The sequence below is a fragment of the Gambusia affinis genome, linkage group LG09, assembly GCF_019740435.1.
Source record: "Gambusia affinis linkage group LG09, SWU_Gaff_1.0, whole genome shotgun sequence".
In the NCBI taxonomy this organism is placed as follows: domain Eukaryota; kingdom Metazoa; phylum Chordata; class Actinopteri; order Cyprinodontiformes; family Poeciliidae; genus Gambusia; species Gambusia affinis.
This window is the reverse complement of record NC_057876.1, coordinates 17,561,316-17,584,926: the sequence shown is the minus strand read 5'-3', so window position 1 is coordinate 17,584,926 and position 23,611 is coordinate 17,561,316. Positions and strand designations below refer to the sequence as shown.

At 38.9% G+C, this 23,611-nt stretch overlaps 1 protein-coding gene across 1 annotated transcript; it reads left to right on the top strand.

Moving 5' to 3' along the window:
* Positions 1-742: 742 nt before the first annotated feature.
* vegfba (vascular endothelial growth factor Ba) lies at positions 743-22,800 on the top strand. Its single transcript, XM_044127029.1, has 9 exons — positions 743-1,973; positions 9,982-10,033; positions 10,128-10,324; positions 10,407-10,480; positions 10,568-10,603; positions 13,412-13,495; positions 15,373-15,507; positions 15,704-15,922; positions 17,322-22,800. Exons 1-9 carry the CDS (start codon positions 1,896-1,898, stop codon positions 17,341-17,343), a joined length of 897 nt encoding a protein of 298 aa, XP_043982964.1. The 5' UTR covers positions 743-1,895; the 3' UTR covers positions 17,344-22,800.
* Positions 22,801-23,611: the final 811 nt, after the last annotated feature.

Genomic DNA, 23,611 nt, shown 5'->3' with positions numbered 1-23,611 from the left:
TGTGGCCCTCCTTTTAAAATTTTATTGTTGTGATGTAACTGTCCCACTGTGCTTTTAAATTCAGATTTTTATAGAAAGGGACACACCAATCCAGAACTTTTGGGTGGTATGAACATTATTATTACTACTATGCCCTAAACCAGACATTTACTGATATACATTTACATTCCCTTTCCATACCGTGACAAAATAACCACAACACTAACATTGCTTCTTTCTTCAGATAAACATCCCACTGTCCTGCGCTGCATCAGTGTCAAATCCCCAAACAGACCCGACATGGCCGACCCCCTCACACACAAACAGCAACAAGATAGAAATTACATCAGTTACTAATATCGGCCCAGTTTTACTTATTAAATCGATACCATGCATGCTAATGCTGTTATTTTGTGTATTCGTAGGTGTGAATATTCCATTTAAAAGAATACAAAACTTAAAAAATATATATATGCACAACAAATGGAAGTGGAAATCAGGGAAACAAACTTATTTCCTACTTCACTAAAGTGAAGCGATGTGATGGTCAATTTGAAGTGATATGTTTTTGTGGGTTTAGCTTAGGTTCCCTACGTGATCTTGAACTTGTGCTGATTGGAAGAAACATATTTAAAAAGTCAGTATTTTAATTTATAATATTTTATTTAGTCATAAAAGTTGATGATAAAGTACAACTATCAGAGTATATATTTCTGAGTTCGTTTTTCAGCTGTCTTAATGTAGAATTCCCCTAAATCTGACCATATGAGGCTCAACATGTGCTGGTTTATAGCCCCTCGGGCTAAATGAATTTTAAAGGAACCCTCCAGAGGCATGACCCCCGTGTCCTCAGAGGCAAGCACAGCCAGGCTCCCCTCCTTGCTTAGGGGGGGCCCCCTGGAGGCCCCTTGATCCCTCACTCTGGGACCAATAGAGACGCTGCACCTGTATCCAGTGCGCCTGTCCCGTTCGGAAGAAAGTTGGCGGCGCAATGGTTACGCTGCGTGCGTCTCAAGGGCAAAGGAAGCGAGGAAAGCGATCACATTAACAAATGTAGAGTGCTGCACCTTTCCGCGGCTCTTTCTGGCTCTGTCTGTGTCTCTGTGTGTGCGGACTGCCCTGCTGCTGCTGCTGCGCTGCCTCAGCCGCAGATGCACTTCCATGTCAGAGGAGGTTCGGGATTATAGGGGTTATTTATAAGGAGGTAATTTTAAAGAAAGAGATGCGCCTGGAGAGGAGACGTCACATTTTAATTTGGAGCGACAGTGTAGTGAAAGCGTGACCGAGTCAGAGGAGAGGAATATGCAGCGCTGTTCCTCAGCACGGCGGATCTTCACCGGATAAAACGTCCTATTCCTGGATGATGCAGTTTTTTGTGTGTGTGTTCCTTATAGACACGCCAGGATTTTCTGATCGCTCCACGTTTCAGCGGGAATCTGTATAATCCTTCCGTCACGCCACGCCGGCTGGAACCCCCCACATCATCACTGGCTTCAAGGGATCAGAGCCAAACGGGACTGATTAAAGAAACGGGCTTAATTTAAAGTTCATTCATTTTTCAAGACAAAGGCCCGAATCTGCTGCTGTGCTCCCAAGGTTATACATTAAAAACACACAGAGAGAGGCACACTCCGTCTGTGCTGAACTTACTTTAGTCTGGAAACTGATCCTGGGTATGTTTCTGCTCTAATTCAAGCCCAAATGCAAGAAAGCAAAGTTGATATTCCAGCATTGATGATGCCACCCTGGGAGCGCTTTCAAGGAAGGGAGACTGGAGAATGAAAGCGGGACATCTGCGTCTGTAACCGGCGAAGAAAGCCAACACAAGCCACCTACTCTTATCTTTTTCTTTCTTCTTCTTTATTTTGGATTGGACCAAAAATACTTTTTAAGGCGCGCCTTTTGACTCCTGCACGATGGGGATTATGCTTCAAGTTATTTTAGGAATGTTTCAGTTCCTGCTGCTCACCAGAATACCGACCTTCCATGCCAAGGTATGTTTTATATGTTTCATCTGACCCCTGGGGTTAGTGCAAGTGCGGGGTGATAATTATACATGGAGCCTCATTTTGCGGTGCTAAGGTTTTCGTTGTTGCTTTTGCCGAAGTTATCCCCTGGGTCAATGACACCTGTCACCTCAGGTCATGTGACTGACAAACTCAGACCTTCAGGATGTTGTAGGGCAGTTAATCAGCAGTCATTTAGCTATGTGAGTCTCATTATACGTCAGTCTTAACAAGATGCTCAAGGCTCTTGAACTTGGCCGCAGACATCAATGCATTTTATTAGGATTTTATGAGACCAACAGGAACTGTGAGGTGGTTAAAAAATACATATAGGTATATGTAAAAATTTACTAAGCTTTTGCTATCCGGCTTTGAAATTAAGTGGGGTTATTGCTATGGGTGTGCATTTAGTTATTTACCATACAAATGAGCCACGATAGGCAGAATTTACTCCGACCACTGTATGGCGACAACATGCTTTTAAATATAATTAGTATGTGTTCAATATGCATCAACCGGCATCTGATGGTGTGTTGGTTTGAGGCATATTGCTATAAAAGGGGTTAAAATATTTTAAAAATAAAAATCTTAAACGTGTGGCCTAAAACAAAATGATTTTTTAAAATTACATCTACAGGTGTTTTAGAGAGACTGAAATACTTTTCCTGTTATACTTTTTAAAATAATTCCCAACTCATCCAGACTAAAGGACAAAGTGCTGCCACAGATTCTCAGTTAGGTCTGGACTTTGACTGGACCATTTGAGCACATAAAAAAGCACTGATTAAACCACTCATTTGTACCTGGGATTTTTTTTAATACAGTGGTGTTCTCAAGGGCAGTGATGTGCATGTTTTAGTTCTTTCCCTGGTTCAATCACACCTGACTCAAATGATAGTTAATTCACAGACCTCTGCAGAACTTAATGACACTCTGACAAGTGTCATTAAGCCAATCGAATCAGCTGTGTTGGAGCAGAGACGCTAAAATTGGCAGGACGTCGGACTGGGACGAGGACTGGAGCAAGTACATCAGCTGACCAAAGAGATTCACAGTTACATCCGATAGAATATAAACAGTAAGAAAAGTCAATAAAACACAGAGTTAATATTTTAAAACTAAGCAACTAACTATTAAACATGTCATGCATTATCTGTCATAGGCCGGAGAAAAGAGATGAGTTTTTAGCAGACATTTAATGATTGTGGCGTCTTAGCAGTACGAACAGATAGAGGTGAACGACGAACGCTCAATCATCTTTACATTTTAGCTTTGACCCTGAAACATCAAGGTGAAACTGGCTGGTTGACCAGAGTTCTCTCAAAGGCGTGGATGTTAAGAAGATCAGATGGGTCTCGCCCATTTAAAACTTTGAAAGCAGTAAAATTTTAAAATCAGTACAAAGACTAACAGAAAGCCAACTAACAGATTTTAAGATTGGAGTTGAAGACTCATGGTCCTTTGTACTACCTAAAAGCTGCAGTATTTAGGGATATATAAAGAATTTAAATAATCCATTCTAGGCTATAAAGTAAAATGGTTTCATCTGGCGAGAGAATCTTCTTCAACATGTTTGCTATGCCCACTAGATGGCTTGTGGTGAACTGTAAGCAAAACATTACATGGTTCTCTTCTTGCCTGTCTTCCATAGAGAGCAGATTTGTGGAGTGCCTGACTAACAGATATCCTGTAGAAAGATTCATCTGCCTGAGCAATGGATCTCTGCAGCTCCTTCAGAGTTACCTTGCTCTTCTTGGATGCTTCTTTGATTTATACTCCTTGTTCAGATCAACTAGGCTGACATCTTACTAAGTCTGCCATTCTCCAGGGAAGACCAATATAAAGTCATGCGATTGTGAAATAGTAAACATACCACCATTATATCTCTTAGAATAAAATAATCTTTTCTTTTGCATCAACGCATCCAACACTCTGTCACCTTGAGGATCTTGGGCAGTGTGATGTGTGTTAGATGTGCTTATTAACAACAGTGAGATACAGGCTGGATTTTTTGATGCCATGCAATGTTTGAAGTCTCTTGGATATATTATTTTAACAGTTTTGTAACTTCACATCAGCCGTTGTGATATTACATCCACTGATGCTACATATTCCTGATATATTGTTTTCAGATTATGGATTGATTTGTTCAAAGTTTGGGATATTCCTCCATAACCTAACCCTGCTTTAAACTTCTCCACAACCTCATCCGTCACCCATGTGCTGTGTTTCTTGATCTTCATAGTGCTGTTTGCTTACCAACTATGTTTAATGATTTAGTGACATCTGACTGCAACTGGTCTAATAACCTGTGACACTATATGTTGCTGTGAAAACTTCAACCTTCCAGTTCTTGCGGGATCAGGTTTGAACCATTCATAAGGACAGTTAATAAGTTGCCAGGTTATGGAAAATCCCCTCTCTGGCACTTGTTGGTGTTGTTCTTCAATCCATCTTCATAAAATGTGAAAAATTTGATGTTTTACCTTTTTAAACATTGTGGCGCAGAGAAAATCTCTCTCACACCTATAAGTAATTGTTAAGCATTACAATAAATAAAAAAAAAAAAAGATTTACATGTAAAATCTAAATGTATGTTTTGGCTTCATTTGGGCGCTAGATGTAAAGATTGCACTATCCGTTTAGTGTTTCATAGGAACACAGTGAACAGCTAAGTCTGTGTCTGGCTCTAAAAATTGTGGATGAGCTTTGCCAGAATGCCACCAAAACCCTCTTATAGTCTGAAAAATAGCAAGTAGCAGCGATAGTGTGTCTTATAAAAGTTAAAAAAAGAAGTCTGGCAACCCTAAGATAACAATTTAAACAGTTCATTAAAAAACACTTACAGAAACAACAAAGGATTATGTTATTTTATCTCTTTTTAAATTTAGCACACATTACACATAAAAGTGCTATTGTTGTCTTTTTTTACTTCTATGATTTGGACAGAAAGTTATAGCTCATAATAAACACATATTGACTGCACTAACATGGTTTTTGGTGTGATTTATGGGCTTATTCTGCAGGACAAATTTGCACGTTCTGCTTTAATATCAGGAGGCTGAATCAGGGACAGGCAGTGCAGCAGCACCCTGCCGCTATGATACTGGAGCTTATAGTCATTCATCATCCCAGAGGCTACATGAAACACCAGAAAGCCTCTTCACCTTCACACCCCGAGACGTTCTGCTTTTGTGCCGTCTGCCTCCCCGACAGCTTTTCTGTAAAAGGGGGTCATCCTTCTTCTGTCGTGGCAATGAGCCTCGCTGGTGTCGCGTCTCCTCCTTTCAGCACACACACAGCCCCATCTGTACCATGGGCCCAGGGAGTGGCTGGGAGTTAGACTGGTTAGACTGTTGAAAGATAGCGCTGCCAGTGCAGATGGCTCTGGGCTGGCACCCATATTTAATAGGTGTGTGTGTGTGTGTGTGTGTGTGAGACAGAGAGAGAGAGAGAGAGAGAGAGAAAGGCAGATATGGCTGCCAAAAGGAGTTAATCTGAGACTTTGTCTCAAAGATAGAGAAGAAACATAGTTTAGCTCAGACCGGCCACAAAATGGCCTCAGTTGCAGCTTAACTTACTGTTGTTGAATCAATAAGAGTCAAACATGTGTGTGAGAGAGCGTTAACAGGGGGTGGAGCACTTTGAGGGAGGGGGCAACTGGACAAAGTCTACATTCCCTTACAAGTGGCCTTGGTCTTCATGCACACAGAGACTAACGCGGAGCTGTAAAGTCTATTTTCACTCTTTCTGCTTCCACAGAGAGAACATGTATTTAGGTTGTTTATAGTTGCAAAAATACTGCAGTGCTAAATTTAGAGCATCAATTATATTGTCATGCAGAATATTGCAGATCATTTAAACTCAGAATTTCAAGAAATCACTACACAGGTTTCAACATGTGAAATGTTGAAAGCTTTTTTTTTTTTTCTTTAAACCTTTTTCCATAGTACTTATTACATTTGAAATATACCCAAAGCCAAATTTCTAATAAAGTTTAGTGTGTGAAAGTTGTAATGCTCCACTAGTGAAAGTAAATATATTGGGTAACACTGCTGGGCATAACAATCTGAAAACATGTGAAACAAAAAAAAAACAAAAAACAAACAAAAAAAAAACATGTGAAGTGTTGTAACATGCTGTGATAGTAGAATCTGATGGTGGAAATGGATCATTCACATTTTTCTCCAGGTCAGCCACTATATTTTTGTATCTGGACTTTAGATTAGACTAAACCTTTTCTGTTGTCAAATACCAGAAAAATCAAAGAGAAATACACTAGAGCTATTTTGTCTTTCAAGGGCCAGTATCATGTAATATCGGCTTTTTGAGCTTTACATCATGTTATAATGTTCTTTCCTAATCAAAAACATACATGGAGTGCGGCCTTTATTCTTTCATTTATGTTTGAGAAATCATTTAATCTCCAGTGTCGACCATTCAGCTGTGAAAATCACCTGGGTGGTTTTCTGGGTGGTGCTCATTTATATGAAACACTGGTAAAAACTCTGTTAAAAGTTTAATAGAAGAGTGATGTTGTAATGACTTCCTGAAAGTGGAGCTTCAGAAAGAGCAGGACTTTTTAAAGCGACATAGGTCCAGTTCAAAACATTAAATTGCAAAGTAAATATTATTTTAATTTATACTTGACATATATTGCATTGTATGACAACTTAAATCAACGTAGTTACTTGATTGTGCTATAAAATGGCACTATGTGCCAGAAAAACAAATCATACTACCCTTTTAAATAAAGCCCTGACGATGATGTCACAGTTTTGCAAGCTTCTGATTGGTTAATTCACAACACCTGAGATGAAGAGAGACAAATCTGTGGATGTATTTTAAGTCAGCACCTCAAACATGCTGCTTCCTTTCGTGACATCATGAAAAATGAAAAGAAAACAGCCAAATCATAAAAGAGGAGAGTTATAAAACATCTACTCCAAGATGTCCTTTCTTTTTTTCACCAGCCTAAGAAAGGTGATATCATCCAGGTCATTAGATAAAGATACCTGTGGAAATAAAACTCAGCTGTATACGGTGTATATCTTTTATAAGACACATTACTGCTTCCTAATATTTTAACAATTTCCCCCCAAACAAATACACAAACCTGCTTCATTTAAGACAAAATTATTTACCTTTATTCTATCCTCAATAGCTCTCCATAAAATAAACATGAGTTGTGTCACTGGAAATATTTGTGGAAAAAAGATTTACTGTTAGACCTATGATTTTCCATAAATTATTCATTAATTTTCTGCAGAAAGTAAGCTACCCTGCTGTGAACCAGCATTAATAATTCACACAAGTAGGTAAAGATTTGTATCTGTGAGTGTTTGAATAGTTGCTTTGATGCAGCTTTACAGCAGGATCAGATTTTACTATTTTATAAAATAGTATAATTAAAACTTTGGAAATAATTAGCATTATAAGTGCATTTCCTCTCTGTGTATTTCCTAGGCTGCCCTCTGTTTGGCTGAAAATTTTTTAGCAGATTTTAAAGGCTAAAAGCTCGACATAATAATATAGATGTTTTTTTTTCTACTGCTTGCAAAGAGCAATTTGGCTGTTTATTTATGATGTGTTTACTAGCCTGGAGAAATTGTAGGATTTTTCACTGTCCAAATAATTGCTCACTGTCGAGCAATAACAAATATATGTGTACTGTGTATAAAAACAACATGTGACCTTTACAAATGTGTTTTGGACTCAATGTTGCCTTCAAACAAGATCTGTAAGAAGACACATTGAATTCAAACTTAAACAATAGAAGCATACTCTTTAATTAGAAGTCAACAACTTATTTGAAAGAGATTGTTGAACGCAAACGACAGGAACTGTGCCAGGATGTGTCCTGCCAACAAGGCTGGAGCTAAGAGAACATCTCACAACTAATTAGCTTAATTGGTAACAAGTCTGTCACATCATGTTGTAAAAGGTCACCAATCTATGAAGCTCTGAGTGGACAAACTGTTCATTCATCAAGCTCATCATTCATATGGCTGCGGACAAACAAAATATAATTAACAATCCAGAACATAATTAGAGAAAATTAATAGAAATCACTCTGCTCTTAGAAAAAATCATCTGAAAACATTTTTAGTGCACTCATAATGCAAATTGGGAAAAGATTTTCCTCTTTTGTCTTTTCTTGTGCCTTTACCGTAATTTGGTTTGGCTTCAAATGTGAAACAAAGGATGTAAGAAGAACTTCAGGACAACTGAATTGTGAATTTTAAATGTATAAACAAATCTTATTGGCTTTGGTTATGGCTGCCACTTAAATACTTCTGGTTCATTTCACTCTGGTAGAAACTTCAATAAGTAGGCTAACAACTTTTTTTAGCTGGTCTTCATATCTGAAGTTATTTTTATTCCTTTGGTAATACCAAAAAAAGCACTGCTCAGCAGGTTATCAGCACAGATTAAACAAAAACTATCTCTGCCAGCATGATGGTCCATCAGTAAGTTGTGAACTTCAACAACTTACTGATTTTGGTTCTGTTTTCTCTTATTCTGAAGTCATATTTTTAAATTAAGACTACATTTATTTCAATAAGAAATAGATCTACCAACCCAGGCCTTCATAACTTACAACATGTATCTGCATCAGAAAGAATTGGGTCCATTTTGGTTCAATAGTGTTTTATTTTCACCCTTGATAATAAAAGTGTTGAGTAAGATGAAGATTATGCAGAAAGGATGTGTGCATCTTTAAGTTTAGACATCTGTGGGAAATTAGAACACTATTTGACACAGCAACATAATATATAGCATGCACAGCAGATCAGTCACAGTGAGACAAATTGAATTTATCTTGCATAATTCACCTATTGACATTTCCTCTATGCACCTTTGTAGAATTTTTTTTTTATCCATCTGTGTGCTTGAGGGCAAAGGTAGCAGGTGCAACAGGTTCAAATATGGAGCAGCCTGCTCTTCTACAACATCACGGAGCAGAAATTTGATCATGTGCACAGCCATTTTCACTTCAAGTAAACCAGCAGACCTCATCTGTGCAGAAAGTGTGTTGTATAATGTGTTGCCAAAAATGTACCTTGATGTTTAAATTAACTGTTGCACCTGCTGCTACCCTCAGTATCAAAGTTCAGAGGTTTCCAGGGTTTTTTTTTTATTATTATTTGTTCCTCTTATCTATGAAGCAGGCTTTATTGAGCCTGCCATGTTCTGATCCCAGGTGTGAAATATTGTGGTGTTCATTAACAAGAGACTCTTTGATCTGCTCCAGCCAGGTTTCGCAACAATGTCAAAGCGGAGGTTGGAGACAATAAAACTAGGATGCCTGCAGCTATTTAATGCTTTACTCCAGAAATAAATATGGATTAGTGGATTAGTAACATCAAATGACATGCCGTGGTTTTAAATCTGATGCAGAAAGAAAAACACAGAGGCTCCAAAATTAGGGTTTTATTAACTGCTGTATTATTTGGGAATTTTTAGAAACCTTAATTTAATAGATAAAAAAGTTACTCATTTATTATTTTTTCATTTGATCTTTTATGCATTTCAGACTACACAGTGGCAAAATTGGTAGCATTGTCACCGTGAAATTAGAAGATTCTGGGTTTGAATCCTAGCCTGGGGTCGTTTTTTCATGCAGTTTGCGATGTTAATATTAAATATGCAACATACACTTTCAGAACAAAATTTTAAGTTGAATGTTTTTGTATTTTTGTTATCTTGGTGTTTAACGTATTGCTTTATTTTTTTCTTTCTTTAATGTAATTTTATCTTTTACATGTTTTAGGAGTAAAATGTGAGATATTTAACACACATTTATAATTTTTTTTTCACTCTTTGTGTTTTGAAGATCATAAGAGATCTTGCAAAGGGATTTCATTTAATTTACCTCCAAAAAACTTGAATTTAATTCCAAACTTTGGTTTCATAGAAGAGCACAAAGTTTGAGCTCAACTTAGTCAAAGCAAATATTTGAGCTTCACGTTCACCATCTTTACTGTCTCTCCAGCTCGCTCACTGGCGGCCGGCAGACTCCCCCAGATCCAGGGAAGGTCGGGAAGGTACGCCCAAAAATATCCGCCAGAGAACCTCCAGGCAGGGAGTTGAAGGTGTGAAATCATAACTGGGAACATGTTTCGTGTGTCTGTCTGTCAGTGCGACGGTGGTTGGAGGTGTATTCCCGCAGCGGCTGCGAGCCTCGCGACACTCTGGTGGAGGTTTGGCGGGAGTTGCCGGGGGAGATCCATCACCTCTTCGTCCCGTCCTGTGTGTCTGTGAAGCGATGTGGTGGCTGCTGCGCCGATGAGGCCTTGGAGTGTGTGCCTTCGCTAACACACACTCTCACCATGGAGGTACACACACACACACACACACCTGTGTGTTTTGGTTAGATGATAAGTGTGAAATAGTTTTTCTTCTCGGCTCTGTGTGCAGCTGATGAGAACGTCCTTCATGAAACACGAGCTCATCGAGCTGCCCTTTGTAGAGCACAGCCAGTGCGAGTGCAGGTAATAAAAACAGTCATCTGTCTGGAGACTCATGGAGTACCTGCTGTTCACTGACCCCACTGCTCTCCTCTTTATATCTGCCCACAGGTTAAAGGAACAGTTCCAGCCAACACCCACTACCAGGTAACACCACTCTGGTCTCATTTTATATTTAATGATATGTTACCATCTTATAAAGAGAAAACCTTACTAATTTTACTGATTTTAATGCTGAATCATAAAATCTGTGAAAGGATGAGGAAACCTGGTGGGTGTCTTTGTGTTGTCTATTTCACTTATCAAGTACAACAGTTTGAGCTCAAAATAAATTTAACTTTAACTAAGTTTAATTTTTCAACACATGGCTTGTTTTTTCAAAATAATATTAATGTCTGTCTGAGAAAACTGGTAAATTCATAAAGAAAAGGACAAATTTACCTGTGATCTGTGCCACTCAACTGTTTCGTGAAAGACGCGTGAGAGTAAGGGTCGTTACTTTAAAAAATGCATACTTTAAGCAAATCAAGCTCAAATGCAAATTGTGTTATAAAAAATCAAACCCCTTTATAAAGAGTTTGATTAAAGTCGACCTATTTCAGTTATTGAAACCAAATTCAATCCAAATGTAAATGAATCCAATTCAGTCAAAATTAGTTAAAATTAAAGGGTTATGAATGCTCCCTTATTGTTTTAAGAAGTTTTGTCCCAGTCTTCTTTATGAAATTGCTTCAGTTCATTAAGGTTTGTGCATATTTTCTCATGCAGAGCTCCCTTAAGGTTCCACCTCCTCTGGACTTTGACTGGGCCATCGCAACAGCTTGGTTGCTTTCTATTTATGCCGTTCTGTTGAAGATTTGCTGCCGTGTCTTGTATCATTCACCCGATTTAACCCAAGATTGTTGGATGGAAAGGGTCACATTTGAAATGACTTTGGCATGCAGAGGAGTTTATGATTATCTCAGTGACTACAAGGTGCCCGTGTCCTGCAGCCAGAGATCATGTCCATCATGTTACACATGTTGGTGTGTTGGATTTGCTTTTCCAAACATGGCCATGTGCATCATGACTCAACATCTGAGCCACATAAAGAAAACAGACCCAGAAGTGGTGGTTCATCCAGCTGTGAAGATCTAAGTGATCTTCTATTGTTGTTTTTTGGGATTTTTTTTAGCAATTCCTTTGAATGTTTCAACGTCTAACCCTGGATTGGATTTTCTGGGATGTTCTCTTCTGCACCAATTGGCTGCTACTACTGTAGACCCTTCTCACATTGATGAGCCTCAAAAGCAACTTCTTGAAGGTTCTTGCTGATGTTTTGTGCTCCACAGCAGCAAACCCACCCAAACATTTGGCCCCACCTGCCGATGATGAATTAATCACCTGCAGTTTTTTAGCTGCACTCAGCTGTAATTTTAACTCTTAGATCATGTTGGTGTTGATGTCGCTCTTATGCATTGTAAAAGTTTGTACCTGAGTTTCAATATGCAGGATTAATTTTTTTAAAATCTGGTCATTTTTACTTCTAGTTTGGTAAAAGCTTCAAAGTCATTAAGGAAATACCAACAGTTTCTTGCTATAGTTTTCTGCTTGTACCTGTGGATTGGTAAAGCTGGTCCACAGGCGCAGACCTGTGGGCCAACAGTGTGTATCACATCATTTCTGTGTGCATTGGCCTCTAATAAATTTGCAACACTACCAGAGGTGGAAATCCTCCCCAGGGAGCCTTTCAGCAGCCAGCTGTAAAGTGGCTTTAATACCCAATGCTTGTTGCAAGGTGGATTCAGTGCAGGGATGCAACTGTTACATAAACGGGCTCTGATAGGAATACTTCACCATTATGTTTTCTTTTCATGCAACTTCCTGTTTATTGTTAACTCATCTGAGGTTTTGAGTTATTCAGGAGTTGATTTCAGATCATTTTATTACTCATTAAACTCTATTTGCTGTAAATAAACTCAAAGATGGTAAATCATGCTCTTCCTGTCAACGCTGCAAAAGGAAACTTTCTGCTGGGTCTGTTTGTTTGTGCGCCTCACACTGCCAGGTCCAGCCTCAAAGTCATATAATTGCATCCATAATGTTTATGTCCTCCTGCTTCCTGTTTGGGCGTGGACATAGATAAGGGATTCCAACCTATGTGTGTGCATTCATCCTGGCCATATTTAATATTTTAATTACAGATCAAGAGCATAACGTAGTGTCTGAACTACGAAATACTTTGTTTTTGGCTGTATGCAAACACTTTAGTGCTTATTTAAAATATGTTTTTGAGTGATTGTGAGTGTTCGTTAGGGAGTTAGCATCTGTCTGACTCTCTTTAAACGTCCCGTCTCCCTCTGGGACGGCCCGCATCCTGTTGTCACCATAGTGATGATTTTATCTCCCCTGCCATGTGCTCTGTCCCAGACACAGTCACGCATCCATAATAGTAAATTAGAGCTCCAAAAACAACAACAGTGGCAGGAGGGCCTGTTTATAATGTCAGATCAAAGCTGGTTAACACTGTCCTCATGTCTGGATAAAGGTTAACAAGGAAAGACAGAAACACGAGTTAAGATCCGGAGGTTGTGCTGACAAGCCAGAATTTAAGAAGATGGCCAAAATGGGAAAGCGCCATCTTGGTAGGTCACCAGTAAAGAGCTCTACGTAGGGGCAGCTTTACAACCAGCATTGCCGAGGCTTAACTTTAACTAGCACAGCGTCTAGCAGTAGCACAGCTTGTAAAAATAGTCAACAAGTCATTTGTGTTTGATGAGAGCATAGAATGAGGGGGATAAGAATGTTTGTCATGTAATTTTTGTCATGTAATGCATTTGGTGGGAATTCATATTCTAACAAGGAAGTTGGTATAAACCTCAAAGCTTTTGTTTTAGCTGTTTTTTAAATAAATAATGATCAGTTTTTTATCATTAGATGTAAAGTCTTAACAAAGTGCATGTTATCTGTTCTCAGGCTCCATTTGAAGCCAGCAGGAAAAGAGAGGAAAAAAGAGGGGAGGAAGTCCAGGCAGAGGAAAACCGGATCCATCAGATCTGTGTACGTTCAGCATTCTTTGCACTCTTTACACATTTTAGCTCAGTTTGAAGCTTAACCCTGTTTTTTTCTTAAAGCAGTCTGGGTTTTCTGGATACTCTCAGGCTTAGTGAGAGCGTTTCGATTAGAGAAAACTGGGTTATCTGGGCTATGCTTTTACTGAAGGACAATTTGTTTTACAGCCACAGCAACAGTCAAGGTCTCACTCACACACACACATCGCCATAATCCACGGATAAACTCCTTAGTCACGGTTATCAACTCAGTATTTAGCCAGTAGTTGGCCAATATGTCCTGTCTGGAGCTGTGAGACACACTGTTATATAATTCCCAATACAGTTTGGGGATATAATCACTATTAACTCCTGAAGGGTAAAAGATTTAGCGCTCCCTTCCTCTGTAGTGTTTTTCATCTGCTTCCCCTTCACTTTATTGTCAGTCATTTCCGGACCCTTGGGGCCAGAGGTGGCTCCGTTTGGGTGTGATGTCCCCCAGCACCCATCCATCACTCAGAAAAGGCTTTATTCACACTTTGGCAGGGGTGAAATCTGTGTAATCTGCTCCCAAATGCCTCTTCTTCTGTCCATGCCAGCGGCAGGCGTGGTCACCGGGATGCGAACAAAGATGGGTCCTCTCTGCCTCATTAAGTAAGTTCATTAAAGCCGCCGGCCTCCCGGGGACGACTGAGGCAGAACCAGCTCCAGTTAATGGACCGACTGACGCAGGCAACTTTCTCAGACTTAGACTTTGGAGAGCGAAAGATCAGGGCATCTAGAGGTGGAACCGTAAGAACAGAAAGGCAACAAGGCGATCATAGCCATGGTAACAGACAGAGAGACAGACGGACAGACAGAGGAGCTAGTTTGTCAGCCTCTAAAGAAACATTATCTCACATTAGTCACACATCTCCCACTCACTACATTGTGGGGGTTTGTCTCGGACAGACAGTGTGCATGTTCAAACAAGCCCTGCATTTCATTTTTAGAAAGTGCATCACTATTATCTAGGCTAAAATATCCCAGTAATTACTTTACAGATTTGTCACACATTGTTCCTGCAGTCCAGTCTGTGTTCATTTAGGATTCTTAAATGAAGTCAATTTATTCTTGTCAAAGATGGACCTGTGATGGTAAAATAAAACGGTCAGCTTGTCATGCAAATCTGACATCAGTTGAAAGTACAGTTTTTGTCCAAATGCCAGCAAAGATAACAAGAGTGAACATACAAAACTGTGTAATCCTTGTTTATTTTTAAAAAGTTAGCTATTCTCTTTTCCACTGTAACATCTGATCCACAGGGGAAAATAGTTGTGCTCCTCTCCTGTTTTGAAATAATATGTCATACTGTATTTTATCATATAATTCATTATAATGTGGCAAATGTTTACATTTTATTATACCGTATCCCTCCCCCCACGTCATTGGTCATATTGTGTTATGTTGTATCTTATACTGTTTTGTATCATAATATTTTGCTTTAAATCACAGCTCATAATATATTCATAATTTACGACATATCACATCTTCTCATATTCCTATGTTTTATCATATCAAACTGTATTTTAATGTGTAGCAGCATTTTATGTTGGGTATAAAATAATATAATAATCATACATATTCACATCATATACTCCATCATATTTTATCACACTGTACCAAATTTTAACATAAAAAAAATTGTCACAATATATTAAACTACATGGATTATATTGCCTTGTGCTGCATTGTATTTATCAACTACATACTTATGTACATGTTATATACGTATTCTATTCAAATGTTGGTTATTGCTTAAGATTACTGTCGCACTCTGGGATTCCTCTTCATTTGTATTAATTATGAGTCTAACCATTGTGGTTTTTGCATCTCTTTTTCATCCAGAACCCATCCTCCTCTGATTCCTCCCTCCACCTCTCCTCCTCCACCTCCTCCTCCCACCACTCTACCTCCTCCTTCCTCTTCACTGAAGCCTCGGTGCCGCATGTACAGTTCTCAGATGAAGGAGCTCTCCATGAGGTAGGCATTCATTATTTTTGATTTAAAATACAATTATTCACACCACTAATGTGCTACTTGTGATTAATTAAAATTAATTCTAATTATAAATCAATCCAGCAATGGAAACAATACTTTTATTAGGCTGAAATCTAGAAAGCTGCATGACAACAAACAACTGTTTATGAGTCTAGTGTGTTATTTATTCTTTTTCCAGAACCCATGCTCCTGTGATTCTTCCTTTCATGCCCCCACCTCCTCCATCTCTTCGTCCCACCACCCTAAGCCCCTCTCTGCCTCCGTCCCCGACACCTCGGTGCCGTCCCTGCAGAGGAAGGAAGTGGGCCCTGGATGAAACGTTGTGTCAGTGTAGATGCACCCTCAAAGCCAAGAACTGCAGTCGAAAAGGCCAGACTCTCAACTCTCGCCGTTGCAAGTCAGTTCATATGAATGGCACAAACAAATCTGGACGGCAAAAGTACACAGATGGATGTACAGGATCAGAGATACATTAATAGAGGGATTAATAGGAAAGTTGAAGGAAAATGATCTATGGTTTCCAAATGTTTTTAAAATGAAGTCAGAAAGGTGTGACATCTACAGACTGAAATATTGACCAAAAATACTCAAGTTTAGTCAAACTGGACAGCAGTTATCAAGTTGAACTTAGATCTGGACTTTGACTGTGTTCATGTAACACATGAATATGTTATAAACTAAGCCAGGAATATGAAACTCCAGTCTCTGAGAGTCCTGCAACTTTTAAATGTGTCCCTGGTCCAACACACCTGAACCAAATGGATGAAATACCTCCTCAGTACAGTTTTAGTTTCCTGCTAAAGGTCTAGTTATTTGATTCAGAGACACATCTGAAAGGCCCTCAAGGGCTGGAGTTTGGCACATGTGGTCTAAGTCCTTCTATAGTTTCTCTCTCTCTCTCTCTCTCTCTCTCTCTCTATATATATATCTATATATAAATATATATATATATATATATATATATATATATATATATATATATATATATATATATATATATATATGTATATGTATGTATGTATTCAAGTGGGCATTATCTTATTTATACTGTACATTTAAAGCAACTGAAGTGAGCAAAGTGCTTCACAAATCCACCAAAGAGCAGAAAACATTGAATGCAAACATTAAAAGAAGTGAAAGACTGATTCTTATAGTTTTTGATTTACATACCAGTTTACAGGTGGGACATAAGTTTTAAATTGGGTCTCGTCTAACCAGAGCCGTTCTTCTTCATGTTTGTTAAATTCCCCTCCTGACTCGTGTTTAACTGGAAACAGGACATCTTGATGTTGCCTTTTAAACAACTGCTTTCTTCTTTCCACACTTCTAGAAAGGCCAGATGTGTGACGTTTATGACTAATAACTAATAACTGTGGGTCTGTGCAGCTCCTCCAGCATTTCCATGGGCCTTTAGCTGCTTTTCTGACTAATGCTCTCTTTCTCCTGCTTGTTGTTTTTCTGAACTTCCACAGTTGTCCTAGTTTTGGAATTGCTTGGACAATAAAATATTTTTTTTTTATGTGCAAAAATGTATGAAAATCCTACATCAGTTTCCTTTCATTGTACAAATATTCACTACTTTGTTTTAGTCTGTTACAGAAAATGTGAAGTTGCAACTTGAAAAGATTCAAAGAGTTTGAATAGATTTGCAAGGCACTGTAAATGCAATCATCTAGAGCCTTCCTTTAATCCTAAATGGAGATATTAATAAACTTGATAAGTGGATTTCCATTGTCCACGATCAATCAAAACACCTTTAATTCTAACACCTTCCTCTCTGTTGTTTGTTGTTTCAGGTGTGAAGCGACAAGGACTTGATCCGTCCAGCCACTTGCTTCATATCCCACCAAATATCTTTAGCTCCATCACCTGCTCTGAGCATCTGTGCAATGGACAGTGCAGATGGTCGGGCGTCCAGTATCAACCAGAAGGATGTATTAGTAGAAGCACACTCTAGAACCTGTACTTGTGTATCATTACACCCTAAATGTGCTGTAGATCTGTATGTGTGCAAGCATATTTTCCACCTCATCTCTTCTGTGGCAGAGCTTTGTGTATGCGTGGGTGTGTGTGTGTGTGTGTGCGTGTGTGTGCACATTTTGTGTCACTTGAGTGAAGGATGAAGGCACTGGGACTCTCTTTGCTAAGTTGTTTTTTCGTTGGAGACTGGATTACAACTTAACTACACAAGAGACCAGACTGGTTGGGCCAAAGTGTCCTTCATGTTGATGTTTCGGTGGAAGGAAAACTGCACACAGGTTTAAATCAAGAGGATTTGAGAAGCAGCAGCAGCGTGTTATCGGTGGACATATGTACTTTCAGACGCACCAGAAGGATACGGGGCATGTTCATGAGCTGGCACCCCGGTGTCTCTGGGCCTAATAGAGAGGATGAATGTTGGGACGGGTGGTATCTGTGTGGTCTGCTCACTGAAAGACACAGATGGGTTATCCCTGCAACCGTTCACTCTCACTCAAAGCGTATGACCACGGGCTGGCTCTCCAAGCCTCTTTCCGGCATTTGTTTAATTTTGAGCCCTTTGTGTTCGTCTCTCTTCAGCTCCTCAATTGAAAGGAGCCGCTTTGCCTCTCTTTGCCTCTCTTTTCGGCAGTGAGGAGAATGACAATAATGAGGCCTGGCGGCTCTCCACCGCTTCACTCACACAAACATTCACACTTACAATACCAGGAACACAGACGTCAAGCTAAATGCAGACATTGACGCTGCTGCGATACATATGCATCCGTATCCACACACATACATGCAGTGTGAAATGAATGCTATTAGCCATAAGCCATTTGTGCAAATATATGTCAGTTGTTTCTCTGCAATTTTACTGCACAGTAAACATATATAGAGTATTTTATATCATGCCACTCTTTTATATTTTATTATGATTGTCCCAGGTTGATTGCAGAGGTAATGGAGAGTATATATTGCGGGAAGTGTCTTTGTTTTGCTTGTGTTCATCTTTAATCCGCCTGCACAACGACTCACGCTGGGTGGCCTGCTGATTCGATGCCCAAATGTATTGAATTTAAACAGAGAGGGCTCACACGAGTCACAAATGGGAGACTCTATAGATTTACAAAGTGTAATTCAAACAATCAGTGGGGTGGTGTTGTGTGCAGCACACAGAAACCAAGCAAATAGCCGTCCCCGGTGCAGTGAAAGGAAAACATAGCTATTGTTGTTGCATGTTAGAGCCCGGATGCAGGGAGTGTTTCACACCCAGAGCATAACTTGTTTATATTCAGGCTGAATCTCACGGTTTTACTCAGTGTTACTTTATGACCGCTCGGCCGCAGAGTCGGGAAACAAAGATCTACTTTCCAAGCAGCTTGTCAGTCAGTCGGTGTGTGGAGCTGAAGAAGTGGCAGGTCAGAGAGTTTAAAGTCCGTTTTTTCCCCTTCAACTCCCATTCAGAGTTTGTCTGCTGTGCCAAATTTGACTGAGAAGATTTTAGCCGTGACGTATTAGGGCTTGGGGTTAGAAAACTGCTCAACAATAGCTTGGAAACGCCGCAATTCACGGCTCAGTGTTCATACAGTCCCGCTGATTGAAGAATGGTCCCCCAGAAACAAGCTACCATCCACAGTGGGAATTATTTATGTGTCGGCACTGAAGCAGCAGAACTTTGTTTCGGTGGCTGCTGTGATAAGCTTTGTATTTATACTCTCCTCAGATGAGATTATGTTTTGTTTTTTTATTTCCATGCTCATTGTTCAGTGTTTATTGCTGTCAATCAATGCTTCAATCACTACCTCTTTATTAAATATATAATGTATATATGCCATAGCAATGACAGAGTAGTAGAGCATTATTGTTGCTTCCTCTGCGTTGAATGACTTAATGATGCATTTGGCAATAAGGAGAGTCTCTGGTATAGAGACGGATTATTACTGTTTTAAAAGAAGAGACTGAACTGGTTCTCTGAGTACAGAGGGGAAGGTTTCCCAGCGCTTCGTTTAACCTCAATATTTTCACTGTCCAATTTTGGCTTTACAGGTGCATCCCAGTGAATTAGAATGTATTTTAAAAGGTGATTTATTTCAGTAATTCAACTCAAAAATGGAAAAATATGTATTATATAGATTTATTACACACAGAGTGATATAATTCAAATATTTTTTCCTGTTAATATTGATCATTGTGGGTGATTATGGCTTAATGTATTGAAAAAGGATATTTAATAGAGAACTCCATTACTAGTTCTTTATAAACCCACAAAATGTCATTGCTGAAGAAGATAACTGCGCAGAGTACAGTATCCAAACACACTTTTTCCTTTCACTAAGCTTTCCATCATGGAATACAGCTCTGTTAATTGGCAGCTTATCTTACAATTATCTTTTGCGACTTACCCTTCTTCTGGAGGGTGTCGGTGTTATTCATATTCGAATAAAATACACTATCCCTATCGCTTGTGCACTTTTATCTACCAAACTTTGACCTTCCGCTCAACTTTCCATTATTTTGACATATTTTCCGGGTCAGACTCTGTCGGAATGGGCCTGTTCTTTCATTTCGGAGGCATCCTTGTAACTTTCCAGGTATTGCTTGAGTGTCACTTGACAGAAAGAGCAGAGTCTGAAAAGTTTCATATACAAACACAAGCTTGATTATATATATGTATAGAAGGAAAACCTACTGCATTCACTTCAAACATACCCTTCATTTGTTACACGAAACACTTATAAGGTCAAATTGTGTAATGATGATTTATTTATGATGCTATTTGTACACTCACTCCAATCACGTTTCTTCCTTTCACTAAACTTTCCATTGATGTGTTTGGACGTAGCTCTGTTAATCAGCAACATATTTTGCAATTGCCTTTTGAAAAGTATCGTTTTTGTGGAGTAGGTCAGTGTATGCCTCTCAAGTCAGCAATTCATAGCATAATATCCCATAAAGACTTTTTTTTTGCCATATGTGATATTTTAATATTCTCTGGGGAAAAAAATGGGTTTTTATTAGCAGTAAGCCGTAACCATCAAAATTAACAAGAACAAAAAACTTGAAATCACTCCTGTGAATTCATGTAATATCTGAGTTTTGCTCTTTTTTTTATTGAACTACAGAAATAAATGAAGTACTTGATTTTCTTATTCACTGAGATGCATCTTTATTTAGGATCACTTTGGGGAAAGTTACATCGGATGGTTGATACAAGTCTTTTTTTCTCTTAAAATAAAACTGATAAACACGAGGGAATAACTACTATCAGAGACTCTTCACGTTTTAGGTACAGAAATAATTACATACACATAAAATGAGCTTTAAACCCTCGAGTTCGTTAGTTTTAAATTTTCACCTGAAAAGTCCCTAAATAATTGTGGATATGACCTACTGAGCCTTAGGCCATAGTGATTAACCTTGGGGTCTATGGCGAAGAGACACTTGAAACAGTTCAGAAAATCCTCCTTGTTCCCATCACCAGGCCAGAGTGGGATTTTTCTACTTCTGCTTCTTCAGCGTAAATAACGACCTCATAATGATGAGTCTGAGAAAGCTTAAAAGCTTAAATCTCCTTCTAAGCTCTTTCTGCAAAAGAAACTCTGCATACATTTTCCTCCTATTAGCTGCAGCCTCATCAACCTGACTTTTTTTTCCTCAATTTTAACAGATGGTCCTGATGCTCGGACCTCCGAGGTGGAAGAGGTTAAAGGTCTCAGTTAGGCAGATTAGGTTACTTTTGGGTAGAGCCAGACTAGTTTATCCCTGTTTCTTTATCTTAATGCTAAACCCAACCACCCAGTTTATGAACCAAAACACATATACACAGAATATACAAGGATTATAGTATCAATCCTCATGTTTAACTCTTGAGACGGGAGTTTTTTTGGGTGTGTGATATCACTTGCAGTCTTTCCTGTGTGGACATTAATAATTTGCATAAGCATTTAACACTTTGTGTTTTAAGATTAGGGAATATTTAAATAAGCAAACAAATGTTAGAGGGAAACCTGTGAGTATTTGGACCGCAGTACAAATTGCACTTGTGATGGACATTGCAGAGCACATACTGTAAGATCAATTCATGATAAAACAAGAAAGAAAATCTATTTTGAGGACCAACAGAAACGAAATCACACATTCACTTGTGATGTACAAAAGTATTTACAACATTTAGACTTTTTCATATTTGGCCACAATAACCACACAAGCTTCAATATATTTTATTTGTATATATATTCTTTTTTAGATTGACAGATGCAAAACACTAACTAGCGCATAATTGCAAAGTGGAAGGGAAAGTATACAACAGCAGTCTCAGCTGCTTGTCTCCTTTGGTCTGAATTTGTTTATTTTCAGATTTTGCCACAGAGTCTCAAATGGATATGTCTAGACTTTGACTGGGCCATCCTAACACAAATATATTTTTATCTAACCCATCCCATTGTATTTCTGGCTGTGCTTTCTGGGGATTTTTTTTTTTTTTTTGCCAGGAGTTGTAATGCTCTCCTTGCTGCCCCTGTGTGTTTAGATAGACTGCCATCTCTTAGTAGGTGATGTGTATCATTTACCTTTCACTTTACAATTATGTAGGACTTTGTGTTGGACTGTCTCATAAAATCTCAATACAACACATTGTAGCTTGGAGCTGCAATGTGTTGCTTCACAAAATATCAAAGAGTTCAGTGTGTATTAATACTTTTGCATCATATTATGCACATTTTCATCAAGCGTTCTGTCTTAATGCATAAAATCTGATCAGTTTGCCAGGAAATTTTTATTCTACTATCATCTGGATTTATCTGTCCTGCCTCTTCATGCAGATATACAGTGTGGACATGTTTGTAACTCTTAGATGTCCTTCTCCTGTGTGAACATCAGTGTGCTATGTACTGTTGAGGTAACTCTCTCCAGCTTCCAGTGTCTGAATAAACTCTAGTTACCCCCTACTGAACTCTGTAACATCCTATAACCTGTCATATCCGTGCTTTGTATGACATAGTGGATACTTTAGACATATCTGTAACTTCATTTTAGCTGTCCATTACAACAAATCTCTACTCTGCAAATACTTTGTACTGCTGTAGCCTATGTAGAGACAAGAAAGCAACACTCTTTTTTTGCTGCTACACCATTTGTGCCCTTTTATGATGTCTTTGTAGAAAACAATGCAGGTTTATGTTGTATCAACTTGTAAGTTAATTGGGTCCTTGTCCTCATTAAAAGTGTACTCTGCGTCCTTGAATATATCCAGAATTATACCAGAATACAACCATGATGTTACAGATGTTATTAAAGGAAATGTCTTATTTTTCATATGAGCTCTGGTTCTCTTCCTGCTTCCACCTCCTCTGTTCCTTTGTTTCTTTTGTTTTTGAATCTCTCGTTGGACCGTAATGAAAGGTAAACAGATGCTTTTCATTATGCTGCCACCCTGGGAGTTGGACACTGAGAGAAAGTGCGTATGCGCTGTGACGCAGTGTTGTGAGACATAATATTGATGCTGTGCCTCCTCTCGTCTGTGCTGCTGAGTCAGAAGTACAAACGTGTGCAAGCCCTCACTATTTATTTACTCAGATTTGAGTTTTATTATCCTTAATATGCATCTGAGTCAGTTTACTTGTGCCACTGTGGGAACAATGTCCAATACTGGCGAAACTCTAACAGACCTATTTTTTTTCTCCTGTGTTCATATTGTCTCTGTGCAGCAAAAGTAGTCAACATTTGTTCTCCTGCTGCTTGCTTAGACCTTGTAAGCATTTTACTAAAAATTAATGATGTGGTGAAATAACATATGTTCAACATTGTGTAAAAAAAATTCTAATTGCCTCTAGTTTATTTTGAGATAAGGCCAAAATTATTCATATTCTTGACAGATTTAGGTCTATCCATCCTTCTATTCGTTCTCTCTTCTCTGTGCAGGGTCACCTGCAGTCTAATGCTGGTCTGTAAGAGAGAGGTTAAATCCTGGAAAGGTTGGCAGTGCAACACAGGGCAACAAAAAAACACAAGACAAGCAATCAGGCACACATACCTAGGAGGACTGTAAAGAGACCAATGAACTGCAGGAGGAACCGGATTACCTGCAGAGAACCAATACTTGCAAACTCCATGCAGAATGACCTCA

Bases quoted from the DNA above. Each gene is read 5' to 3' on its own strand.
- vegfba (XM_044127029.1), top strand. From the start codon at position 1,896: ATGGGGATTATGCTTCAAGTTATTTTAGGAATGTTTCAGTTCCTGCTG. The intron at 10,604-13,411 runs GTAACACCACTC...ATCTGTTCTCAG, and splicing joins CAGCCAACACCCACTACCAG to GCTCCATTTGAAGCCAGCAG. The intron at 15,508-15,703 runs GTAGGCATTCAT...TTCTTTTTCCAG, and splicing joins ATGAAGGAGCTCTCCATGAG to AACCCATGCTCCTGTGATTC.